This window comes from Nipponia nippon, unplaced genomic scaffold, assembly GCF_047370975.1.
Source record: "Nipponia nippon isolate SJK-2023a ecotype South Korea unplaced genomic scaffold, ASM4737097v1 scaffold_1, whole genome shotgun sequence".
NCBI lineage: Eukaryota > Metazoa > Chordata > Aves > Pelecaniformes > Threskiornithidae > Nipponia > Nipponia nippon.
In genome coordinates, this window is record NW_028262290.1 from 145,641,434 (window position 1) to 145,664,487 (window position 23,054).

The 23,054-nt window shown below is 38.0% G+C and overlaps 1 protein-coding gene across 4 annotated transcripts; it reads left to right on the forward strand.

The window, feature by feature from the left end:
- Window positions 1-71: 71 nt before the first annotated feature.
- ARL5B (ARF like GTPase 5B) lies at window positions 72-19,531 on the forward strand. Of its 4 annotated transcripts, none has more exons than XM_087776421.1 (8): window positions 72-228; window positions 347-491; window positions 808-1,405; window positions 9,495-9,555; window positions 10,807-10,954; window positions 13,971-14,054; window positions 15,789-15,940; window positions 17,911-19,531. In XM_087776421.1, the coding sequence occupies exons 3-8, from the start codon at window positions 1,360-1,362 to the stop codon at window positions 17,957-17,959; spliced, it is 540 nt and encodes a 179-aa protein (XP_087632547.1). In that variant the 5' UTR covers window positions 72-228; window positions 347-491; window positions 808-1,359; the 3' UTR covers window positions 17,960-19,531. The 4 variants fall into 4 exon arrangements, with proteins under 4 accessions (XP_087632547.1, XP_087632539.1, XP_087632554.1 ...); XM_087776428.1 differs by adding an exon at window positions 6,590-6,733 and having other exon boundaries at window positions 73-228; window positions 347-1,405; XM_087776413.1 differs by having other exon boundaries at window positions 347-1,405.
- The last annotated feature ends 3,523 nt before the right edge of the window (window positions 19,532-23,054 follow it).

Genomic DNA, 23,054 nt, shown 5'->3' on the forward strand with positions numbered 1-23,054 from the left:
TCCCGCCTCTACGGCCGCCGGGGATTGGTGGGAGGCCGACAGGGCGGTGCCGTCCCGGCTGTTACTATGGGAGCCAGACACGCTGCGGCGTGCTGGGAGGCGGCTGCGTCCCGCCGGCTGTAGCCCTCTGCCGCGGGGCGGCGACCTGGCCGCCCGGCCCCGGCGGGAGGTCCCCCCTCTCAGGGCACGGGAAAGGCGGCAGCAGGGCTGGCCCGAGCCCTGGCCGGGGTAAGCAGCGCCCTTACCAGCCCTGTCGCCGCTTACGGGCGGCCGCAGGAGTTTCCCCGGCGAGCAGAGCCCGCCTTGCCGCAGCGTGGGCCGTTGTGATGTCCTTCTCCCTCCCTAGGGTTTCGAGGTCTATGTCTCGGAACAGTCTCCCGCATGGCTGCTGGCGGCTGCCTGCGATGGAGCAGCGTGTCCCTGGGTTACTGGGCAGCGATGAGTCGGCGGCGCTGCGGTAGCTCAGGCCGCAAGTTCAACACCCAACCCCAGTATGTAAAGAAACTCGTGTGACAAAACGTTGCTGGCTGCGCGGTTTGTTTTTTTTTTTTTTTTTTCCCGGCATGAGCAAGCTTAAATGCTGCTCAGTGCATTAAAATAATAGGTTTTGTATTTCTACTCCTCCTGCACGTAATTGTCTGCGGATTCCTTCTCTAAGGCGGCACAGGGTTCGTGCTCTGCTATTGACCCTCCACGAGGTGCTGCCGAGTGAGAAAACTGGGGTACCCACGCAGGAGTTCAATATGCAAGAACCTATAGTACAGCGCTGAAAACGAGCCTGCTGTTTTAAAATGCTTTACTATACAGGAAAAACTGTGTGCCTTGAAAACCACGAGCCCTTCCCAGCCGTAACGAAGGCCGCGAACCAGCCACAGCACCGCCCGGCTGACTGACACGGTGACGGGCGCCGGCAGCACTCCCACCCCGGGGCCGACCACCGCGGCGGGGCTGCTTCTGCGGGGCGGCTCCCTCTTCCCCGGCCGCGCTAGACCCCAGACCCCTCGGCTCTCCACCGACCCTGGGGAAAAGCCTGGCCTCTCCTCGCAGCTCGCCCCGGAGAGACGCTGCCCCGAACCCTGGCCGCCGCCCACAGACAGCGTTTCCGCTCCCGCGGAGGCCAGCCGCCGTAGACGTACGTGATGACGCACGGAGTGACGCGGCGCGACAGCCGTGTACGCGTTAGGTGGCCCCTCGCGCCGTGCGGCCGTTGGCCGGGGGCGGGGCAACGCCGTATGCCCGCCCCGCTGCCGGCCGCTGCCCCGGGGCTGCTGCGGGCTGCGTCCGCCCGAAGGGAGCCGCCGCCGCCGCCTGGCTGAGCTCTGGGTGCCCTGGGGGCTCGGCGGGAAGCCGAGGCCAGGCATGGGCCTGATATTCGCCAAGCTGTGGAGTCTCTTCGGTAACCAAGGTGGGCGCGGGGGCCCGAGCCGGCTGCGGGGAGGTGCGGCGGGCGGCGCGCCGGTGGCGGGCGGGCGGGCGCCAGCGGAGCCCGCGGGGCTGAGGGGGCCGCGGGCAGCCGTGGGAGGTTGGGGGCCTGCTCTGGTCGCCGGGCTTCCCCTGAGGGCCTTCCCAGGCAAAAGTTGGGCTTTTCTTTGTGCAGCGCCTTGAGCGCTGGTTCGGCGGCGCCTCACGCTCGGAGTCGCTTTGTTTCTCTTACTGAGGTGGTCCCCTCCTCTCCCCCTTCCTCCCCGACTGCTCTAAACACTTCGTTTATCCTGGGCAGCCCTTCAAGGGGTGTGCTCCCGAGTTCGCGTAGCGGTGAATGCTGCTGCCTCTCAGACATGTTTTTTCACTGTTGTGGCGGCTGAAGCTTTGATGGACGATGAAGGTCGTGTTTGTCTTTGCAGACCTTCTGTTTTTAACTCGGAGTCTGCTATTAAAATCATGCTGTTTTTATCTTTAGTATCAAGAAAAACAAATCACCAAACTTGTGTTGAGGCCTTTGAGGTAAAGATCTGTTAGTGTTCTGGCAAAGATGCTAGGTAAATACAGTTAGTGACCCAAGAAAACCACTTCTCAAGCCAAGAATAAAAAGGTTGTAAGGGGATAGCTTTCCGTTCTCTCCTACCTAGTGTGCCCAGCTCCACACTAATGGCTCGTGCTCTAATCCAGAGTCCAAAACTTGTGGCTGCCACCACCTTTAGCTCAGACACTTACCATAAAAATAGAAAATAATGTTTTATCTATTAACTTATTTATTTTAATGAATCTTGTTTAGCTAGCCTTCTTTGGTTAGAAAACAAAATAGTCAAGGAATTTATTGTTGGTATTGTTTTTCCTTGAGGCCCTGAGTTTGGAGCAGGCAAAGTGATGTTAATATTATTGTTCTCTCATCAGATTTCCAAATGCATGCTTCATTCTCACTTCAAAGTTACTAAAAATATAATTAAGCTTTTTTGTGCAACACTTTGTTGCCAATACAATTTTGCAAGTTTTGGGAGGCAGGTACACCTGGTGTCCCTTTAATAGTCTTGTCACTGTCAGTGCACATAACCCATTCTAATTCTGTAAATACCAGAGCAAAGTCTCAGCGTGTGTACATATTAACATCTATGTATCAAACTGACTTTTCATGGGATGGGAGTGGGAGGGAGATCCAGACCATTTATCTTTCCCCTGCATGCACTGTCCCACCGCATCGTTTCTGAAGTCTTGTAAGAGAGTCTTCTGAATTTGTTGTTGTTGATTTGAAGATTCTTATTTGTCTGAACTGGAAAACCCATTTGGTAGGATTCAAGGTTCCCCCTATTCTCTAGAAAACTGTTAAGTACTGTCTCGGTTTTCATCAAATACTGCAATCTGTGACTCCTTTCCTTCCGTGAAGGGCTCTGAAGAGACATCTATAAGCAGAGAACCGATCAGGAGATAACTTCTGGTGGCTTTTAGTGTTGGTCTGTGTGGTACCTTATGATGTCAATATTTATCTTCAGGAAGGAAGCAAGAGGTGCAGTTTTGTTGTTTTGGTTTCTTTTTTTTTTTGTTAGTACATGACAACATTAGATTATGTTGATTCCATTTCATTAGTGGAAAACACGTCTTTGTTACTGTATATTAATTCCTAAAGGAAAGTTTTTCTTTGTACATTTAAAATGTTAATGAAATTAGTATCACAGTTAAGATAAATGAGGCAGTACTGAGAAATACTTACCATTTGGCTTTTATCCCAATGAGAGGCTTCTGGGGTGTGTTCTGACCTTGTTTTGTTGCTGGGGTTCTTTTTGGTTTGGTTTGTTGGGGTTTTTTTGCCCCCTCTTCTTGTGGTGACCGTAGAGAAGGGAGTTTCTTTTTATGGCCAAAATTGAAATTCCACCCTAGAAAATTCTCTTCAAACATAAATTTTTGACCCATCTAGTAGAAAATTATTCTCTAATTACATGACTGTCTTCCTCTAAATAATATTATTATTAATAACAAAGGGTAGTAATTATTGAGTTGGTTTTGGTTGCTTTTCTAGTTATATCAAATCTATTGATATATTCTATATAGAATTCACAGGCTGTCCCATGAAACTGCTTGTTGAGCAGACTAGAACAGTAGCTTACGCAACGATTTTGACTATATAGAGGGAATATTCCAAGGATGTGATGTGTGTGGAGCGTATCATCAGTTCACTGTGGCTAGTGTGGGTTGTGCTGATAGTCTGAAGCACTTGATACTGGCAAAATGAAAGGTTAAACAAAGCAAAGATTTAGAAGGTGCCATCTGTCTTCCATCAAGTAGAGCATGGGGGAGGAGGTGTGCCTAAGTGCTAGAAGATACAGAACAGGAATCATTGGCATTTGACTTGAGTATTAATTATGCACTGCAGTTTTGCTTTACTTAAATGTGAATAACAGCTGAGCTGATAATGCCAAATCTGAAAGGTATTTGCTCAATAAGGTCTGGACAACATTAAAGAAGTATCTACTGGTGAGCTAATACTGTTAACTTATAGGAATAAAATATGTTGGTAGCTTTCTGAAAAATGCACGTCTTAAGATAACTAACATCTTAAAATAAGCCCCATGCATTTTTGTGCTTCAGGATTCAGTGCAGTTAAAGTAAATGCACGATGTACAGAAAATTGAGTTCATTCAGAGTGACTTCTGCCTTGCAGGAAAACCTTGTAATAAAGGTACCTCAGATCCTACTAAAGCACTGAATGTCATTTTGTTAATTTACACATCATCATTACTAATTTGCAATTTGATTCTCTTACCATCCTTTCCAATGGTAAGGATGAGGTAGTGGAAGGAAGGTCGAGAGGCTCAACCTAATCTGTTTCTAAAGACATTCAGCAATAAGTTTCTGTTGACTAATGTTATCTGTCGACCTCTTCCAGCATCATTTCTTTCTATTTGTATTCAACTGTTTTAGCACTATGACTTGGGTAGCATCTGTGTGTTCCTACCAGGGAGTTGAATCTGTGTGTTGTTCTGTTTCAGCTCACTGTACATGCAGTAGAAATTGTTCAAGTTGGTTCAGCCCATTTTGATTATGGCTAGCCCATTTTGGCAAACTCGGACTGGCTCATGGTGAAAAATGTAATGGTTAAAATAGTATTGTATGGCTTTGACCTGTGATGGGAACTTTTAGAAGGGGAAAGCCTTTAGCTCTTTTTCCTGCTCCCCTGGCAGAATGCGCTTGCTTTTCCATTGCAGCGCACCATCTACTCCCCAAATCTGGTATGTGGGATTATGGAACAGGAAAAGCTGCAGTGCAGAGAAATTTAAGGAAACTGGGTGATGCCTGGGCTGACCTGTGAGTCAATGACTAATGAAAGAGAGGAATGCTAACCGTCTCTGCCCTGAGCACAGTCCGTCAGGGAATATCTGTTTAGTTCTGTGGATATGCTCGGAAGGATTCCTTTCCAGTTTGAGTTTGGCAGTAGTCTTTAAACAGTGACTGTTTGTGTGGTGGTGGTGGTAGTGGACAAAACTGTTCCAGAGCCATATTTAATCTTCTTGTTTTATAGTCTCTGTGCCTTTTCAGTGCAGAGGTTAAAGCCTGAAGGAGGGAGGACAATAAACATTTTGATGTCTTTCAGCTCTCAATACGTATTGTCTCTTAATCAAATAGTAATTGAATAATGCAATGAAATAGAGATACTTTACTTATAAGAGAAACAATTGGCTTAAAAATAGACTTTTGTCTTTTTTCTAGGTGACTTACTGATGGCTTCCTGATTCTTTTTCCTTATTTTTGAAATTGACAAAACACATTGTCTGATTATTGTTTTCATTTAAAATATCGTGCCCTGCAGCCATTTAAAGTCTAGTTATAAAGTGTCATAAGTTCAGATTGAACTTAGATTTCTTTTGAAAATAGCTTACTTTTAAAAGTATGTTTTAAAAAAATCAGACTTCAACAATGACCGGCTTATGCTATGATTCAGTACTCAAACGGCACAATCTTCTAAGCAACATGTAGTAATACGAATAAGTGGTGGAGCAGCTACCTTTTTGCCTGTGTTAACACAAACCTGAATAAAACTTGCTTGACTTACCGTTCCATCAGTGCTGTTAAGATTGCTCTTAATGACACTATAAGGGAAAAACAGAAGCAAATGTGGCAACCCTTATACAGGCAACTCTGACAATTGCCAATACCTTATTCCTTTGTGTGTGTGTGGCTGATAGAGTTCTTTAAGAAGTTCATATATGTGTATTTTAATTTTTTTAATTATAGTCATTCAAAGTTTTCCAGGTTGCTCTGAATAAATGCTATAGGTGTTAAACTGCTGAAAAATAATGGTAAGCTCTAAGTCAAGGTGGTTGAACTTCTGTAACTCAACAGTTTACTTCACTTAGGCTTGCTGATGGTTCCCAGACCGTACAGTCACGTTAGCAGAGACCATTACCTGGAAAACCAAATGGATTTTAGTTCCAGTGACTACTAAAGGCTGCTTTCTTGTAATCAAGTTTGGAAATACAAGATGTATTTAAGCAGTTCTTTTGTGTTTAAAATAAGACTCTAAGGCAGCTTTGAGTGTGCAGAATGAATCCTTGTATTGAAACATTTTTGAACTTTAGTAAAATGCTATTCCTCCTGCCTCCTCTTTAGCAAACTTCTGTCTCCATTCTGTCTTCAGCCTTGAAGCCTCCAAGATTGTTGTTCTTCGGAACTACATGTGGGTTTTTTTTCATGGCCTGAAAACTATCGGTACCCTTTCCAATATTCATTTCTTCTTTGAAATATGTTGGAAGAGCCTTGCTCATCATTAAAGTATTTAGAGATATTTTTATTTTTAATTTTTGCAAATTAGAAAGAGGAAAGGGCAAAGTTGTGAGAATTGAATCATCAGTTTTGAGTCCTTTTACCACAGAGGAAGTAAATGAAGAAAAGAGCATATTATGTCTTTCTTCTAACATCTGCAAGAAGATTATCTTCACTGTCCTATTGTTTTGTAATACTAGACTGCCAGAGATTTTTTTTTTAACAATACTATGTATATTTTTTTTTTATTTTTTTTTAAACAGTCTGTCAGGAAAGGTTGTTATAACAGAATTCTTTGGATTCTTTTAAACAGTAGTCTAACACTGTCTGTTTTTCCCCTGCATATGCCTACTTTTTCTACTTATTTTTGTCCCCTCTTTCTACCTGATCTAAAAAGACTCTGCTCTTCTGCTCTGGCAACTCTGTTATGGATTTTCTTCTTCCTTTGCCAAGAACATGGTGGACCAGGAAGATATTCATGAATACAACCCAAACTGAGTTTGAATACCAGCCAGTGAAAGGGAGAAACTTGGGTTAGTCTGTAAGTACAGAATATAAATATGAGCGTAAATCACTGCCTATGGTTTACTCCATAATTGTCCTTTTTCTTGAATGTAGCGTCTATCTTCTACTAGTTGCTCTTGTAAACAAGTACTCGTCTTGCTAAAGTTTTGTTCTGTCTTAGTCTGGCAGTTTTTAAGTTCACATGTCTTTCCTCTAATGCACATATACAAGTAAAAATTCTGTAACCTAAGCAAACTAGACAAAAATTCAACTTTAGAATATGTTTGTAAGCGAAGAAGTTTTCCATTGCCATAGATGACAGATCTGAAATCAACTGCCATTAATAAAAGGTGGAAACTGCTGTTTGTATGAGATACCGATGCTTTCATCTTATTATTTTCATCCTCAAATCAAAGTTAATTAACACTTGTGTGACTGTTTCTTATTTGTGCTTATTCAGTTACTGTATAAAATACCATTTGATTACAGAGTAACGCAGATAAGCTGTGCCTTTTTTTCGCAATTAGTGTTGAACCATTCACGCTTCAGTGGCTTTCAAAAACAGTCATTTCAATGGGGATTTTTTTTTTTTTAATTAAGTAGCGTGATATTGTTTCATCCAATGCTTTTCTCATTCATTGCTAAGTAAGACTCTGTATTCTGATGTGAAGGTGAGAAAGAGCAATGTAATGCCTGACTGGAATTCCTTTTCTTTTCCTCCTTGAAAATAACTCAAACAGAATGTTGCAAAAGTAGAGTCATCTTCTTCCAGACAATAGTTGACAACATGGCTGTTTTGAAAACAACAGAAGGGTATTTCTGTGTTTGAACTTTGAAAGCCCTTTAAACTTAACTGAATTTAAAGAAGAGATGGACAGTCTAGCTATGTGGCGTGGTTTATTAGAGTTGAAAGCAGAGAGGATTTTGTACCATTTATGTATTGGGAAAGGTTATTAATTACTGATGCTGGTTTTTATGGGGCTAAAAGTATTACTGGATTTAAGGCCAGGAAAAGTTCTTTCCTTTGAATGTGTTGGCAGGATGCAGTAGTAGGGGAACTGATACAAGGAAATACATTTCAACATTTGTTAGGGCTGTATTACATAGCAAAACTTCTAAAAGTCCCAAGCAAGAGATTGTTTTATTAAAATCACTTTCTGTATGAAAAGACCTAGGTTATTTATATATAAATAGATGTAAAAAACAAAAACAAACAAACAAACCAAAAAACAAACCACTTTAATTCATCCTTAGACCACCCACTTGCAGCCAGAAAAACACCAGTTTGGTGTTTGTGATAGATCTTGTCACCTTTTAGTAATTTGTTATAAGTCTTGTAGATCGAATGTGATATTTTAGAGGAATTCTTTGCTGTGAACCACGTTTTGCTTTGGAATAGGTGCCCTAGAATTTTAAATATTACCCCTCCAAAAGTGAGCGTGTTCACAGACTTTTTATGCAAATTTTACTTCTAGTGCCTGTTTGTAAATTCTTTGCTCTCAAGTGATTTGCTTTTTTGTCAGTAAGCGGATCAGTATCTTCTAACTTCACACATGTATCAAAAGAACCACCATTCTAATTGGCTGTGCCGCTGTATTTGAAATTCTATGAAGGATTAACTACAGAGAAGCATATAAATTCTGGGGGTTTTTTGTTGGTTTTGTTTGGTTTTGGTTTTGCCTCCCCTGTGCCTGGAAAAATAACATTGCAGCATTTGGAAGATCACTATATTCTATAAGCTGGGCTTTCCAGCAGATTGAGGGAGTTGATCTTTCCCTTCTGCTCAGCACTGGTGAGGCCTCACCTGGAGTACTGTGTCCAGTTCCAGGCTCCTCAGTACAAGAGAGACATGGACATACTGGAGAGAGTCCAGCGGTGGGTCACAAGGTTGATTAAGGGACTGGAGCATCTCACGTATGAGAAAAGGCTGGGAGAACTGGGACTGTTCAGTCTGCAGAAGACAAGGCTCAGAGGGGATCTTGTTAATGTATATAAATACCTGAAGGGAGGGTGCAAAGAGAACAGAGCCAGGCTCGTCTCAGTTGTGCCCAGTGACTGGTCCAGAGGCAGTGGGCACAAACTGAAACACAGGAGGTTCCCTCTGAACATCAGGAAACACTTTTTCACTGTAAGGGTGACTGAACACTGGCACAGGCTGCCCAGGGAGGTTGTGGTGTCTCCATCCTTGCAGATACTCAAAAGCCATCTGGACATGGTCCTGGGCCACTGGCTCTAGGTGGCCCTGCTTGAGCAGGACGTTGGAACCTCCAGAAGTGTCTTCCAACCTTGACCATTCTGTCATTCTGTGACTTCAGTTCAGAAATTGCAATGTTGGAATTTGTGATCTATTCAAAATACAGCTTCCTCTTAGTTTTTATTGTGCAAATGATGGTGGTCCCTTAATAAGTGGTTGTTATTGAGCCTTGAATGTTAGGCTAATTTTTTGTGCAGTCTTTGGATGTTTGGTGATGTTCTTAAGAGGATACACTGCTATGAGTTATATTTTTTCATTGTACTTTTCTTTCTAAAACTAGATTTTTTTAATGAAGTAATCATATTAGTAACCATTCCTATATGAAGACTTCCAGTACTGACTTTTCCTAAAACTGTAGCCTCAAGAGAAAATGAGGCTTTGTGGATTTTTTTTTTTTCTGTCCTGAAGTCACAAGTAGTCTGTGTAAGCTATTGAAATAAGACAAACAAGCAGATGCTTTCTTCAGTAGGGAAAAGCGATTAACCAGAATTATAATTATTGCTGTTTCCACTAATTTATTCTTGTCTTTTTTGTGTATATGCAGAGCACAAAGTAATCATAGTGGGACTTGATAATGCTGGAAAGACTACTATTCTTTACCAATTGTAAGTATATGAACTATTTTGTGCTTCTGTTTACATTTAAGTATTTGTCACTGTTCAATCATTGAAAATTCAGCTTTGCAACCTGGTGGAATCTCTAGGGTTCTAGATCACAGTTTGTACATAAATAGTATTAGTTGTTCTAAACAGAGTAAATATTTAAAGGACAAGTGAAGGAACTGCAGTGTTTTAAAAGTGAACTGTAAATTAAATAACAAAATTGTACATACAAGCACAAAGCGAACTGCAAATTCTTTTCCCATCAAAGCCTATCTTTATTTGTAAGCATAGAAATAATCCTGTTGCCAAGAACTGCAGAGAAGAAAGTGATTTCTAAATTACTGGAAATTCTAGCCACTGTGCAAAAATCCATAAATGTTTCCAAATGTTTCCTGATTCCAGTGTCTAAAATTTGTGATGGAGGATTCCTCAAAATAGTATTTCATCTTGCCTAGGTCCTACCTGAAGCATTTTCAATAACATCATTGCACCCAAATCTTACCAGCATTACAAGAATATCTATGATAAATTCAAGAATATTGTCAGGAACATAATTACTGTTGTAACTGTGGAAAAGGAGAAGGGTGTAGCCAAATTACTATGCATATATTTGGATACGAAGGCAGGAGAGGATGTTTTCCAAAAACCTTTTTCCTAAGCACTTTTGACAAAGCTTAAAGGTAGAACTGAGAAAGTTGCAGCTATGTAAACAAACAGTGGTTAGGAATTTGTTTTAATATTGAGTTACTAAGTTGAGTGCTCTGATAAAATTATATTCTGATTTATATTTTGCACAGTTTAGTGTTCCCCTTATTTGGGATCTTTAGAATAGCAGCTTCTACTTTGAAACAAGTGCATTTTAAGTATCTGTTGAAGAGCATCCTTTAAAAAGAGAAGCCTCTTAAAATGCAGATACTTATCCATTTGTTATAAGCCTTTTATGGTGCTTATTTTTCATTACTGATGTCTTTAAGCATGTCTACAGCCTCTGCTACAAAAGCACACTAGAACTTGGTCAGCCACAGTTTTTAGTCCAAATTCAGATTGAACTAATCTTTTCACTAAAGAACTGCTCTTGAATATTTGCTTTATTTCTATAAAAATTCAAATGTATAGTTTTTTAAACTATGCCTAGTTTTTTAATCTTTTTTTATCAGAGTTACGTTTTCAACAACAAATTTGTTGTAATTGAGCTGTGATGAGCCTTGTGGGTTTTACTGACTGGTCTTTATGGTGTGATATTTTTTCCTTTAGCTTAATGAATGAAGTGGTTCATACTTCTCCAACCATAGGAAGCAATGTAGAAGAAATAGTGGTGAAAAACACTCATTTCTTAATGTGGGATATTGGAGGACAAGAATCATTACGGTCATCGTGGAATACCTATTATTCAAACACAGAGGTATCAGAAGCTGCTTTGAAATCTGCAAATTAAATGTTTGTTTGAAATTCTATTTAATTATTAGGTATATTGGTAGATTTTTATAAAGATTGCAGCTGTATTGTTTTTAAATCTTTTTGAGGAAGAACAAACCCAAAAAGTGTAACATGCCTCTGGTATGCAGCCAATTTTCTGGTAATATTTGAAATATTTTTCCTGTATACTTTACAGTAGTGTTGTTTGATCTGTGGTATAAACTGTGAAGTTAGACTTTTTTCCTAGACAATCAAATGATATCAAAATACATTTCAGATCAAATGGGTTTTTTGCATGTTTTTTTCAAGTAGATTAAAAAGAAAATTTTGCTATGTACTTTGCAAATTTGGTGAGGATTTGCAGTGGTTAACCTAACTTCTGTACATCTAGTTTGAAATGTTTCTGAGGTAACGACAATTAAGGGTAAGGAATTAAACTTTCTCTAGGCAGCAATATTTAAAAAAGCTCATCAGCTTGTGGCTTTTATCCAGCGGATAAAGGAAAGTCTAGCTGTGCAGTACTCATGAGGTAACTGGTAAAGCTGCCATCACTGGAAAGGTTGGAGTAGAACTCAGCAACAGTTGTCTTTTGAGGGTTTGGTTTTTATGCCAGTCTTTTTGATGCCAAAAGGTTATCAATGCAACGTGCACATAAAATCTCTGTAGCCTCACTTTGAGACTTCTGCATTGATGTAAAAGATTTTAGACTTCATTTCTTACCGCTTCTACTAAAAGTAGAGATCTCTTGTAGATATTACTCATTATATAAGCATTCCATTCTCCTGTAAAATGAGGTTTTCTGCCCTATGCCCTGCTTTGAGAGAGGGGAGATTAGAGGGATCCACCCCAGTTGTTCAGAAACTTTATATCTACTGAAAGCCTGGAGATGACATCTGAACCTTCATCTCTAGTATTTTAAACATATTTTTAATTTAATCTAGAAAAGTATGGCTACATCTAAGACATATACACATGAAAGTGAGGAGACTTCTGCCAGCATTATTTGGTGCAATAATAATACGTTCTTGACATTTGTCCATTGAGAATCTTTAATTTTGGTATTTGGGGAGATACATGTATAAGTCCTTTTTTTGATCCTTTTGGGATGTTCTTCATCGTATTCTGGCTAGTAAGTGTTTAAAATCCAGTGCTTTTTAGCACTTGGAAAGAAGAACTTTCCCTTTACTTAGAAGCTTTGACTGCTGGAAACAGTTGAGGAAGAAAAGGGGTCTGTTTAGTGTGCTAATCCTAGCCTCCCCGATATGAATAATTCCTTTACTGTTCCTCCTCATCTGCTAGTCAACTCAAAGTCACAGCAGCATTAAATTGACTTAGTTTTTCATACTTTGTGGTCATTTTCAATGGGTAATGAATCCCCTTAATTTTATAAGGCGAAGAGATTTAGAGCATATGTTGGAGGATTATAGCAGTGACTTCTAATCCTTTTTTATTACTATCTCTCTTTTCTCTCTTTCCTTATCTGTAAATTGAAGCAATCTACACAAAATCTTTGGAGTAATGTAAAAATCCCACAAATAAGCTTTTTGGTGCATACCTGTCCTCATTAGTTTCAACTTAATATGGCTAATTCTGCAATTCTGTTTTAAGAGGCAGATCGTATTCTTACAGAAAGGATGTTGAGACAGGCTTACAGACACAAGATTTGAGGGGAGAAGAAAGGGGAGGGAGCTCTCATGGTTAAGTTGTTGGGAGTGAGGGCAAACAAAAAGAGTTACAGTAAAAGAGAAGAGAGATGGAAAAGTATTCCCATCTGGGCAGAGAAGTGGTGGAGTCTCTCAGGTGAATGTCATCTCCTTGGTTTCCTATCCAGTGTAGCATGTGTTCTCCGTAGTAGTTTGTTGGGGTTTTTTTGGTTTTTGGTTTTTTGTTTGTTTTTTTTTTTAATAGCATCTGTATAATTTTCATCAGAGTGTGCTTGATCTCCCTACTGGTTGTTCCCACCTATGATGCTGCTAGTGCTCCTTGGAGCACACTCTGGGCAGGTCAAGTGTTGAACACTGATCAGTTGTTATGGTTTGTGTACGCGTAGTATTGTGGAATGCTTACAAGCATTTACTTGAGTATTACCTACTACATAGTGCCATGTCTTTTTACCCTCTAGTGTAAGGCTATAAAATAGAAGATGCAAAACAAGGAGCAGAAAGCGTGGGGTAGAAGAGAGTAATTTTCATACCAGTGACAATCACTTCCCATGGGAAACCTGATGTACCAGACATAGCAGTGCCTCAGGATTCCCAAGTGCATGGCCGTGAGAATAATGTGTCTGGCAGGAACAGTACGGGTAAAATCACTGCTATAGCCGTCTCCAAGTGCCTAGGTGGAAGGGTGCAAAGTTGTAAGTGAGAGGCCAACTGCACAGGCCCTTTGCATTACAAAGGTCAATATGTTGTGCAACAACGTAATGCTAAGTCCTACAGGTACATAGCTTTCTGGGATCTGATGTACTACTTTGAAATAACGTTTCTTAAGCCTTGTGAATAAGATGATGCTGAATTGCTAAAAATACTTCTTTCAAAATAGGAAATTTCAATTTCAGTTTTATGGTTTTCTGAGTATGCAAGTAGTGGTGGACAGCGATAGCTGTTTTTACTGATAACTGTGTAGCAAGTTTGTCATTCATGTTTTAAATGTAATCCACTATCTATAGGTGCTTCTGGTATCTACATCACTATTTTGCTTATGATGTAGGGCCTGAAAATCCACCAAGGAGATTTAACCATAGTACACAAAAGTAGATCTTAATAGCAGTGCTGAAATGTACAAGCACAATCTTTTTTTGTTTTTAACTGTAATCTTCATGTATGATTACTAGGGCTCTAGCAAAAGACTGTAACAATAAACCTCTTGTTCTGTTTTCTAGCGTGCTCTGAAAGTCTATGTCTCTCTTATATAGGAAGACTTGTGGTAGTGGTCTCTTGAAAAAGTGCTTTTTGTAATTTATACTTTGTACTTACATACTGTACTATTTTTTTTTCCCCTAGTTCATCATTCTTGTTGTTGACAGCATTGATAGAGAGCGACTTTCTATTACAAAAGAAGAACTTTATAGAATGCTGGCTCATGAGGTATGGTGGGGAGTTGGGATAATAGTTTTCTTTTGTTGTGAACAGTCAAATAACATTACATGCTTCCTATGTTAGCAGAAATTACATTGTCACAAAAAAATTTCTGAGCCTAAATGTGCATGCATATTTGTCGCATTTTAAAACCATGTAAACTATAAATAAACCTGAAAGTTGTTATTAAGCAATCTTCTAATAGGGCTTGCTTGATTGTAATCAAATCACTCTTTACTTAGCAAATGTTGAACTTGTAAAATATCTTAAACTTCATATTAATGTAACTGGGTATTATTGTTCTCCACCACTCTCTCTCTTCTTTCAGTTAAATGGTTAAAATTTCAAGAAACTTTTTAAAATTATTTTTATTTTTATATACTTTTTTAGAAAGTAGGCAATTCTGTTTCTCATTCTTGTTTGTTTTAATCTGGTTCCTTAAAATTAAGGAGCATATCTAATACTATGGATAAATTAGTTTCAGTTCAGTTTCCTTCTGAATTTTGTTTGTAATTTTATTATTATATGTTGCATTGAGGACTGTTCAACATTGGGTCAACTCCCTCAAACATCCTAAATCAACATCTACAATGGATTAGCTAAAGTACATTAAAACCTTCTGTGATCACTCTCAAACTAAATTAAGGTTGTTTTAAATCTGAATACCTCCCTTTGTTTTTGAAGGAAAAGGATTTAGTACAATGCAAGTAATTCTGTGAAGTTCATTTCTCTGAGAGATTTGCATTGTTTCAAATGAGTGAGGCTTTTACTTTATAGTTAATATTAAAGTCGTTTCGGACTGGTAGTAAGGAGCAAATACACTACCAAAAAGGTGGAAAGATGACTTTTTGTGGTGAAATTTTCCCATGTAATTTATTAGTTTCCAGTGTTATAAACTCTTACGAAATTGTCATCTACCCTCTCTTGAAAACAGTTGGTAGGCCTAAACTGGACAGTAGTCCAGTAGGAGTGAATTTTCAACATTGGAACATAAAGGTTTGGGGTTTTCTCTCGATAGAGAAATAGTCTCAAAATTTAATATACATTTAAATGTGTTGAACACTCAGTTACAACCGTCAGCTTCCTGAGTGTTGCATTTGTTTACCCTGTGCACAACTAAAACCATACATCCCAGTTCTTGTCTCATTGCTGTGTAAAATCCTAATTTCCATACAGAAACAAAACAAGTTTTTATTAGTTTCTATTTTTACTAAAGCTGCTGCAGCTTTATTAGAGCTCCCTTTTTGGAACAATAGGATAAAACTTACAAGAATTTAGATAGCTTTCTTAAATTGTTACTGCTTTAATCGCTACAGAACTTGTTTAATGAAGTTGAAAGTAATTTCAAGAGAATGATATCTAGCAGGCTTTTCCATTTGAGTAGTATCTAATGTAGATTTTGGAATGTTTATCCAGTAATAATTCTGCTGGATGGATGGTTTGGAGCTTTATGAAATATATTTTGACAAGACTTTCATTAGTTAATATATGAACATGTGGTCAACACCAAAAGGATAGTTATATACATCATAGTTTGATTCTCTGTGGTGGAGAACACTTCTGAATAAATTGGTTTCTTCAGTCTTAATGTAATTAATTTTTAATGTGGTAAGTCTGTTAAAACTCCATGCTGCTGTGTAATTGTAGATTAGCTTAAATACAGTTCTTTTAAGAACTTCAGTTAACGCAATAGCCTTTTAGTTTTTTATAATAACTATTATGAATACTCTAAATTACTTCTAGGATTTACGGAAGGCTGCAGTTCTCATCTTTGCAAACAAGCAGGACATGAAAGGTTGCATGACAGCTGCCGAAATATCTACATACCTCACCCTTAGCTCCATAAAGGATCACCCATGGCACATTCAGTCCTGTTGTGCTTTGACAGGAGAAGGGTAAATGCTTACTGCTTGTACAGTAATATATTGTAAATGAGAATACTGATTTAGAAGCCTATTGACACCAATGTGGATTTCATGAAAGAACATATTTTCTGGTATTTGCAGTCAGAGGGACAGTTTGAATTTTTCCTTTTCTGTATTGAACCTTGTGGATTTTTTTTTCATAGTTTAAACTCCAAATTTGTATGAAAGTCTTTCAGATTATTGTTAAAAAAAAATCAAAACAAAACCCAAACAACACAACTCCCCACACACACACACCCCCCCAAATATGTAGCTGTTGGCATAATTGTTTACTCTCTGTGTGCTACCCTCTCATTCTGTGTGTCTTTGTGTAGTTAAAGAAATAAGCTACTGTCGTCTTCCTTTACATTCTCATCTGCTGTAAGCTTCTAAGATGGGGGGGTTGGGGTGGTTTGGTTTTTTTTTTTTTTGCTTGGTTGGGTTTTTTCATAAGCATTCAAACATAGTTTTGATGAAAAGGTACATAGATCTGGAATAGAACAAAATTGTTACCAATATTAAACCTTTTATTTATATCTGGCTGATGTAGCTAATTTTGAAACTTGTATATAACTTATGCCAGCAATTACTAAAGTGGAAAGCTGAGCTCTCCTTAGATCCTTTGTCTATAAAGATCAAAAAACATTTTTGGATGCCTGTAACAAGTTGGATAGTGTCTTGCTTACATGGTTTGAAGTTTGCTAATTTTTCATCTTGATTCTTAAAGCAGTCTTCTAATGTGTAATAGTGTAATAGTTAGTTTTTTTCAGCTGTGTTGTACAACCTTTACAATAATGTGGCCTTGTGACATCAAAAATAGTGAATCCAACTGAGTGTTTGAGAAGCGAGAGCTTCTTCCTCACTCCTAGCATGAAGTATTTTCTAATGTGATGGAGATGTCTTGTAGAATCATTGGTAGCATTCACTTCCTTAGGGTGGGATGTATTAGTGAAAGCAAACTGTTTTTTTGATTGAGTCTTTGGATTGTATTGTTTCATACTAAGAGTTAACTGCTTTCCTCCTACCAGTTTTGCCAAAGTCACTTTTGAGTATTTTGTTTATATACTTAGATCTTCAAATAAGTTGGCATTTGGAGGAAGGTAGAAATTAACGAATATGACCTTCGGTCTAGAAACATTGGCCATCCTAGGCTGCTTCTTTCTTATTTAAAAAAGATGAGTAATTAGAATACTTAAAACTGTGACAGTAGTAAGACCAACTCATAAAAAAAGTTCCCAGAGTTAGATCGCTGAGCTGAGCGATCTTGGGAAGATCTGACAGAATTCTAGGGAGATTAGCCCCGTGTGTGTGAAGCTAGCCCTCTTGGATAGCTAAGTCATGATATACTTTACAAAGGTAAAGTTTAAAGGTGGCATAAACTAGGTAACTAACTACATCAAAGGAAAGCCTATCTTCTGAAATGGAAAACTTTTAAATAGAGATGCAAATTGAGTGAGTAAGCAGATTCAGTCCCATGCAATCTTGGTGTTGAATATAAACATATTTTTAATTTTATAATGGGATTTTGGAATTCTTGATACACTGCCTTTTTGTGAACCAATTCAGTCTGGGTACCTGTCCTTTGTCTTTTAGTATTAATATGTAAAGGTCTAGCTTTTACGTAAGCAGTCTTTAATGGGAAACCTATAGAAAAAGAAAAACTTATTTGGTTCCATGTACTTATAAGTAAGCATGTTAAGAATAGTGTCTTTTAGATTTATAAGGAAAAAAAATTGAAGGAGTGCCAAGCTCCGATGAAATAGCATGCTTGACCATCTTCTTGTGGTTAAAGCCTAAGTAGACTTAGTTTAAAACACTATTTGCTCTGTTCAAGTTTCAATCCCAATTCCAGCTGATTTTATTTGTTTTAAGTAGATGTTTTTAAACATAAAAACAAGTAGAAAATACTTCAAAAATGTTGGAATAGAACTAGTACCAATATAACATCTTTTATCTTTCAGATTATGCCAAGGCTTGGAGTGGATGACCTCCCGTATTGGAGTGAGATAGCTTCTTTTTTTTTTTTTTTTCCAAAAGAAGAGACTTCTATTTATCCTGTGAACATGTACATTTTTCTGTACTTCTGACTGCTGAGGCAGTGACCATGTTTAATTTATATCAGCCAACTCCCAAGCTGTACTTGAATCAAGTGCAGCTGAACTGAAACACAAAGTATTTTCTTAACTTTTTTTAATACACTAATCTTCAACTGGATGAACATATGTGAATCTGTTTTTAAGCATTGAAATTACTCTGAATATGTATTCTAACTTTTTCGATGATAGCTTTTTAAAATCTGTTTTGTCATTGTCAATATTTCATATTTCCTCTTTCTAAATAGTTTATATAACTTACTAACATAAGTGAGCGCAGTTTGTTTAATAATGAAAAAGTAGTGAGTAGGTTGACTTTACTCTGGCATAGCTTTAGCCTCTAAGGATAACCATATCTCCAGCTGGGCTTCCTTGGAACATCGACAGAGTTCTAGCCAGCACAGGAGCTAATAGTTATGAATGCAAATTTTTAAATGCTGAACGAGTTAGTTATAGTTAATATGGTGGTGGCTTTTAACCTGGTATATAACTGAACTTCTGCCTTAAAAGAAATCTATTTCATTCTCAGTATATCTGGATATGATTCTTTTTCTTTTACTTGAAAATACATCTCTGTACAATGGATAAAAATTCTGTTATTAAGTGCTGGTTTAGTCACTTAGAACTTGAATACCTTTATAAAAATAAACCTCTTGATAATTAAATTTGGAATCATGGCAGCCAGTGTTATGTGTAGACTTGCTGTAATCTGTTAAAATTTTAAATACTGTATACATGAGCCTTCCTCACCTTTTAGTGAGAGTGCTGTTTTCTAAATGAATGCAAAATCAAAAGGGAAGCCAGATTTATAAATAGAACAAAATCATGGTGCTGTATTTGTAGACTTCAGAGTGAAGCTAATCTTGACATTTATTTACCTATTATCAAATATGTTTTCAGATTCTGTTGCAGAGAAAATATTTTGCCTTAATTTTTGTTTTTAGTCTTATTTGCAGGAGCAGAGAACTTTTGATGGTGTTCGAATTAGATTCATGCACCTGAAATTTAGGAACTGAAAGTTGAAAAAGTAGAGAGCTTCCATTTGAAAAACAGGTGTTGAAAGATTGGACCTAGTAACTCTTAATTCAATTTGAAGGGGATGAAGTTAGATCTGTAAAGAGAATCTAAAGCTATGGATGAAGTTAATTCAGAACATTAGACACCAAAACCAAAAAAAATCCAACCACCACACTTCCCAAAAAACCTCTGAGAAAAAAATAAAAAAGAAAACAAAACCAATAGTGGATATGCAATTCCTACTGAAATCCCAGCAGCCATCAAGTATCTAACCTCCATAAATGCTTGACAGGCTTTCCAAAAGCACCATTCTGCACTTTTGCATGCCTAAAACCCATGTGGAGTCTGGTTCCTAGAATCATGCGAACTGACTGGAGTTCTTTAATGACAAAATATTTTTGATGAATCTTGGTTTGATAATTCAAGCACACTGAGTTTTCTTTAATAAAATTTTAAGTTTTGTAAATTTCAATTTGATTCCATTTTTATTTGAACAAAGCTTAATGAAATTTTAAAAGTATCAGCAAATATGTTGTCGTAAGTGTTAAAAAGAAGACTTTGAATACATGTGGAAATCAGTGATTGGTTGAATAAAGTTATGTATTAATGCTGGTTAGCAAAAGTCACATTTAGGAGAAAGACTATGTTGAGTGTCAAGTCAAAATGCTCAGAAAATAATTTACATCAGTGAAAAGTAATGCTTAAAGAAAAAAGAGGAATGCAAGGCAAGGTTAAAGTCTGAGACTAAAGCTTCTTGCTCCAATGTTCATGTTAACAACTGTTCTAATGTGTGAAAATAAGATTTGTTTTGTTCTTAGGGAAGCAAATTACAAATGAAAAAATAAAATGATACTCTGAATGAGGTTTCTTGTTTGGTGACTTAATCATTTCAGTTTGCAATTTAGATTTATTTTCAGGTTTATTTTTATGTAATTCAGAATGTAGTCCTGATTATTTATAAAAAGCGCTACCTGGATGTATAGCCCTTTGATTGTGTTTTTAAAAAAAAAAAGCGTGAGTTTATATTTAACACTTTCTAGGTAAAACTATTCATAAATATATACTTTGATTACTAAATCCAGTCTCACCTGAGGTAATACATCTAACTTAGGAGGAAATGGTCCTGTTGTAGATCTTAGAATATCAGAATAATGAAAGTTTTCTTTTAATTCCTTGACACTTAAGACCTTTGAGTACCTTTTCAGAAGGAAACATTCTTGAAAATAGCCATGATTTTGATCGCCTTACTACTTCATTTTCTACAACAGTTTTCCATTTATGATATCGGTTTGTTCACAGCATTTATGCTGTGGTTTGTTTTTTTGAAAAAGGTTTGGTGTGGAGTTTTGGGGGGTTTATTTTTAATCACCATCAGAGCCTGTTAAACTAAATGTAGGTTGATTAAAAGAATTTTTACAATGGGGTGCTTTAGAACACTGCATGTGTCTTTGCACTGCCAAACATTGCATTATTTTTGTTACTCTGTATGTAGTAAATATATTTCAGGTAGCTTTTGCACTTCAAAATATTTTGCATTTAATATACTGTTCACAAGAACACTGTTAATCAGCTTCTCAGAGGAAATTACAAATATAAGGAAACATTTAAAAACATTCTCAAGTAAAATATCACAAAGATTTTTCTCCTAAATAATCCATTTTACACAAAATACAGGATATTGTAATAAAGTAATTGATATGCATGTTATAGTCTAATTTATAAAATCAGAGCCATTGTGTTAAAATAATGCATAATATTATGAGAGAAATAGTTCTGATTTGTTAAGCAGCCTCCATGAGCATGCACCTTTGAGCAATTTTTGTCATGCTTGGATGAGGCTGGCATATTTACATGTATATTTACATGCTGTTACCTAGACATGATGCATCTCTCGCATAGGAGTACACCTCCTGAAACACTCAATAAAGTTGCCTTCCTGAAACTGTACTTTTTATCACATTTAAAAAACAAACCCAGAAACCTCACGTGCATGTTGGCTTTAGTTTAAGTTAATGGAAAGATAAACATATGTTAAATGAAGAGAAAACTTTGTAGATACTAGCCAACGAATTACAGAAGTTCTGAACTACCTAAAATTCTGTAAGACTACACAAATGTCACTGTAAACAGTCAAATTGACATAAAATTGGTTTGTTTTCAGAAAACTAAAGCTGGAACGTGTCAGTGTTCATAGGCACAAAAGTTCTCAGTGTGGCTGAATGGGACTTCTTTATAATTTCCTTCATTAAGTGCAATGTTCAATCTGTTTGAGAAGTCCTGAATATGTATCGTAGGTTCTTCTCACTGTTCATGAATATGGTCATGGCAGTTTGCCTGAAGGGTGTACCTTATCTTGGTCTGTACTCACCACTGGAGGTCAGGCGTAGGAAACAAGCTGTCTTGATTTCTTGATGGCTTCATGGTGCTTTACTATCTTTCCATCCTGTCTCTAATTTGAGCCCTTGCCACCCCCCTCACCCCCCCCAAGGTATGTTTGCCTTGTACTGTCTTGTCTAAAGATGCTGACAAAGTCACATGAGGTACTGTACAAAAAAAAAAAAAACAAAACAGGTGGTCATACACTATAGATTTTACCAAGTAAGCTGCATTTTCCTCATAGAGCTGTCTTGCTAAATCCAATCTCATTTCACTGTTACCTCCCCTTTTTTTTATTTTTAAAATTGCTGAAGTACCTTCTCTGTTTGTCTGTGTTCATGTTTACCCTCTAGCCCTGAGCAGTCTCCATTTCCGAGACATTGCTGGCATCTTATCTGGGGATCTAGAGAGTCCCCTAGCTGGATGTTCTACAAACCCTGGATGACAGTTTCTGGTACAGGGGAGCAGATTTCCTGAAGTTTAGCCAGGCAGGCTGTACTTACACTTGGGATCCACATCACAGCTTCCTCCAATACCTGTGGGCACCAGCAGTTTTGTAGTTTTAATCTCTGCAAGTTCTTCTGTGTCAGATTTAAGGCTTGCTATTGACCACTGGAATTTTTCTTCAGAAATATGTGCTATTATCCTGATCTTGCAGGAGACTTTCTTTTTTTTTTTTTCCCTGTGAATAACAAATTCCATAAGTATAATATCTAGAGAGTTTTTTTCTTCAGCAGCAGTGTTGGTCTAGTGTCAAACTTCTGTTTGTGCTGTGCAAGCATATACTATGTTCCATTCAAGAAATTAAGGTGTCTTATACAGATTTATATTATACTGCTGTAAATGGGTTGGCACGTGGCTTTTTATTTGTTTGTTTTTTGGAATTTCTTGCCTAGGTGGTAAAGACCTTCAGTACCCCCAAGCCACTGATTCTTTCCAGCTATTTAAACAATACTGCACATGGTAATGGGAAGAGGACTTGGGCAGAAATTTTTTGTTATCAAAATAAAATTAATTGAAGAATTGTTCTGTTAGATTCAGGGTTTTTTTGTTTGTGTTTCTTCTTTGGTGAAGAGGTGTCAAAGTAGTGTTAACACTGTCACTTTAAGTGTACGGGTTAGGGAAAGCCTTTCATCTTCAGTCCCTTCACTGGGGCAGAATTGGGGCCTGCATCTTGTGCAGTACAAGAACTTGTAGCCAGTTCACAAAACATCTTGGTTGGACACCTGCTTCCTTTCATCCCAGGAGAAGCTCCAACTTTGATCCTAAAGAGACTTTCACATCATTTCAGCCATGGGAACCATGGGTCTTTGTTTATTTTAGTGAAGGGTGTTTTTCAGTGGACTGTTCCCTTTCAAAGGAAGAGCAAAACAAATCCAAATGGAAGAGGAGGAAAAAACTTGTTTGGATTTTTGTGTGTGCATTTGACTATGCTTAGCATTTAGCTGCGTATGCTCTTTCCTTTTGTAGAGTCTGCCGTGTGAAACAGCCTGGAAGGCAACAGTGAAGAGAGCAAATATGAAAAATGTGACTGCGATGCCAACACTAGCAATAGGAACTTGCATCTTAGAACAAGTTTTAACTTTTTTCTTTTTTTTAAATTGATGACCTTTCGACAT

Coding starts and splice junctions, on each gene's coding strand:
- ARL5B (XM_087776413.1), top strand. CDS start 1,360: ATGGGCCTGATATTCGCCAAGCTGTGGAGTCTCTTCGGTAACCAAG. Junction 9,556..10,806: donor ACTACTATTCTTTACCAATT/GTAAGTATATGA, acceptor TTTTTCCTTTAG/CTTAATGAATGAAGTGGTTC. Junction 14,055..15,788: donor ATAGAATGCTGGCTCATGAG/GTATGGTGGGGA, acceptor AATTACTTCTAG/GATTTACGGAAGGCTGCAGT.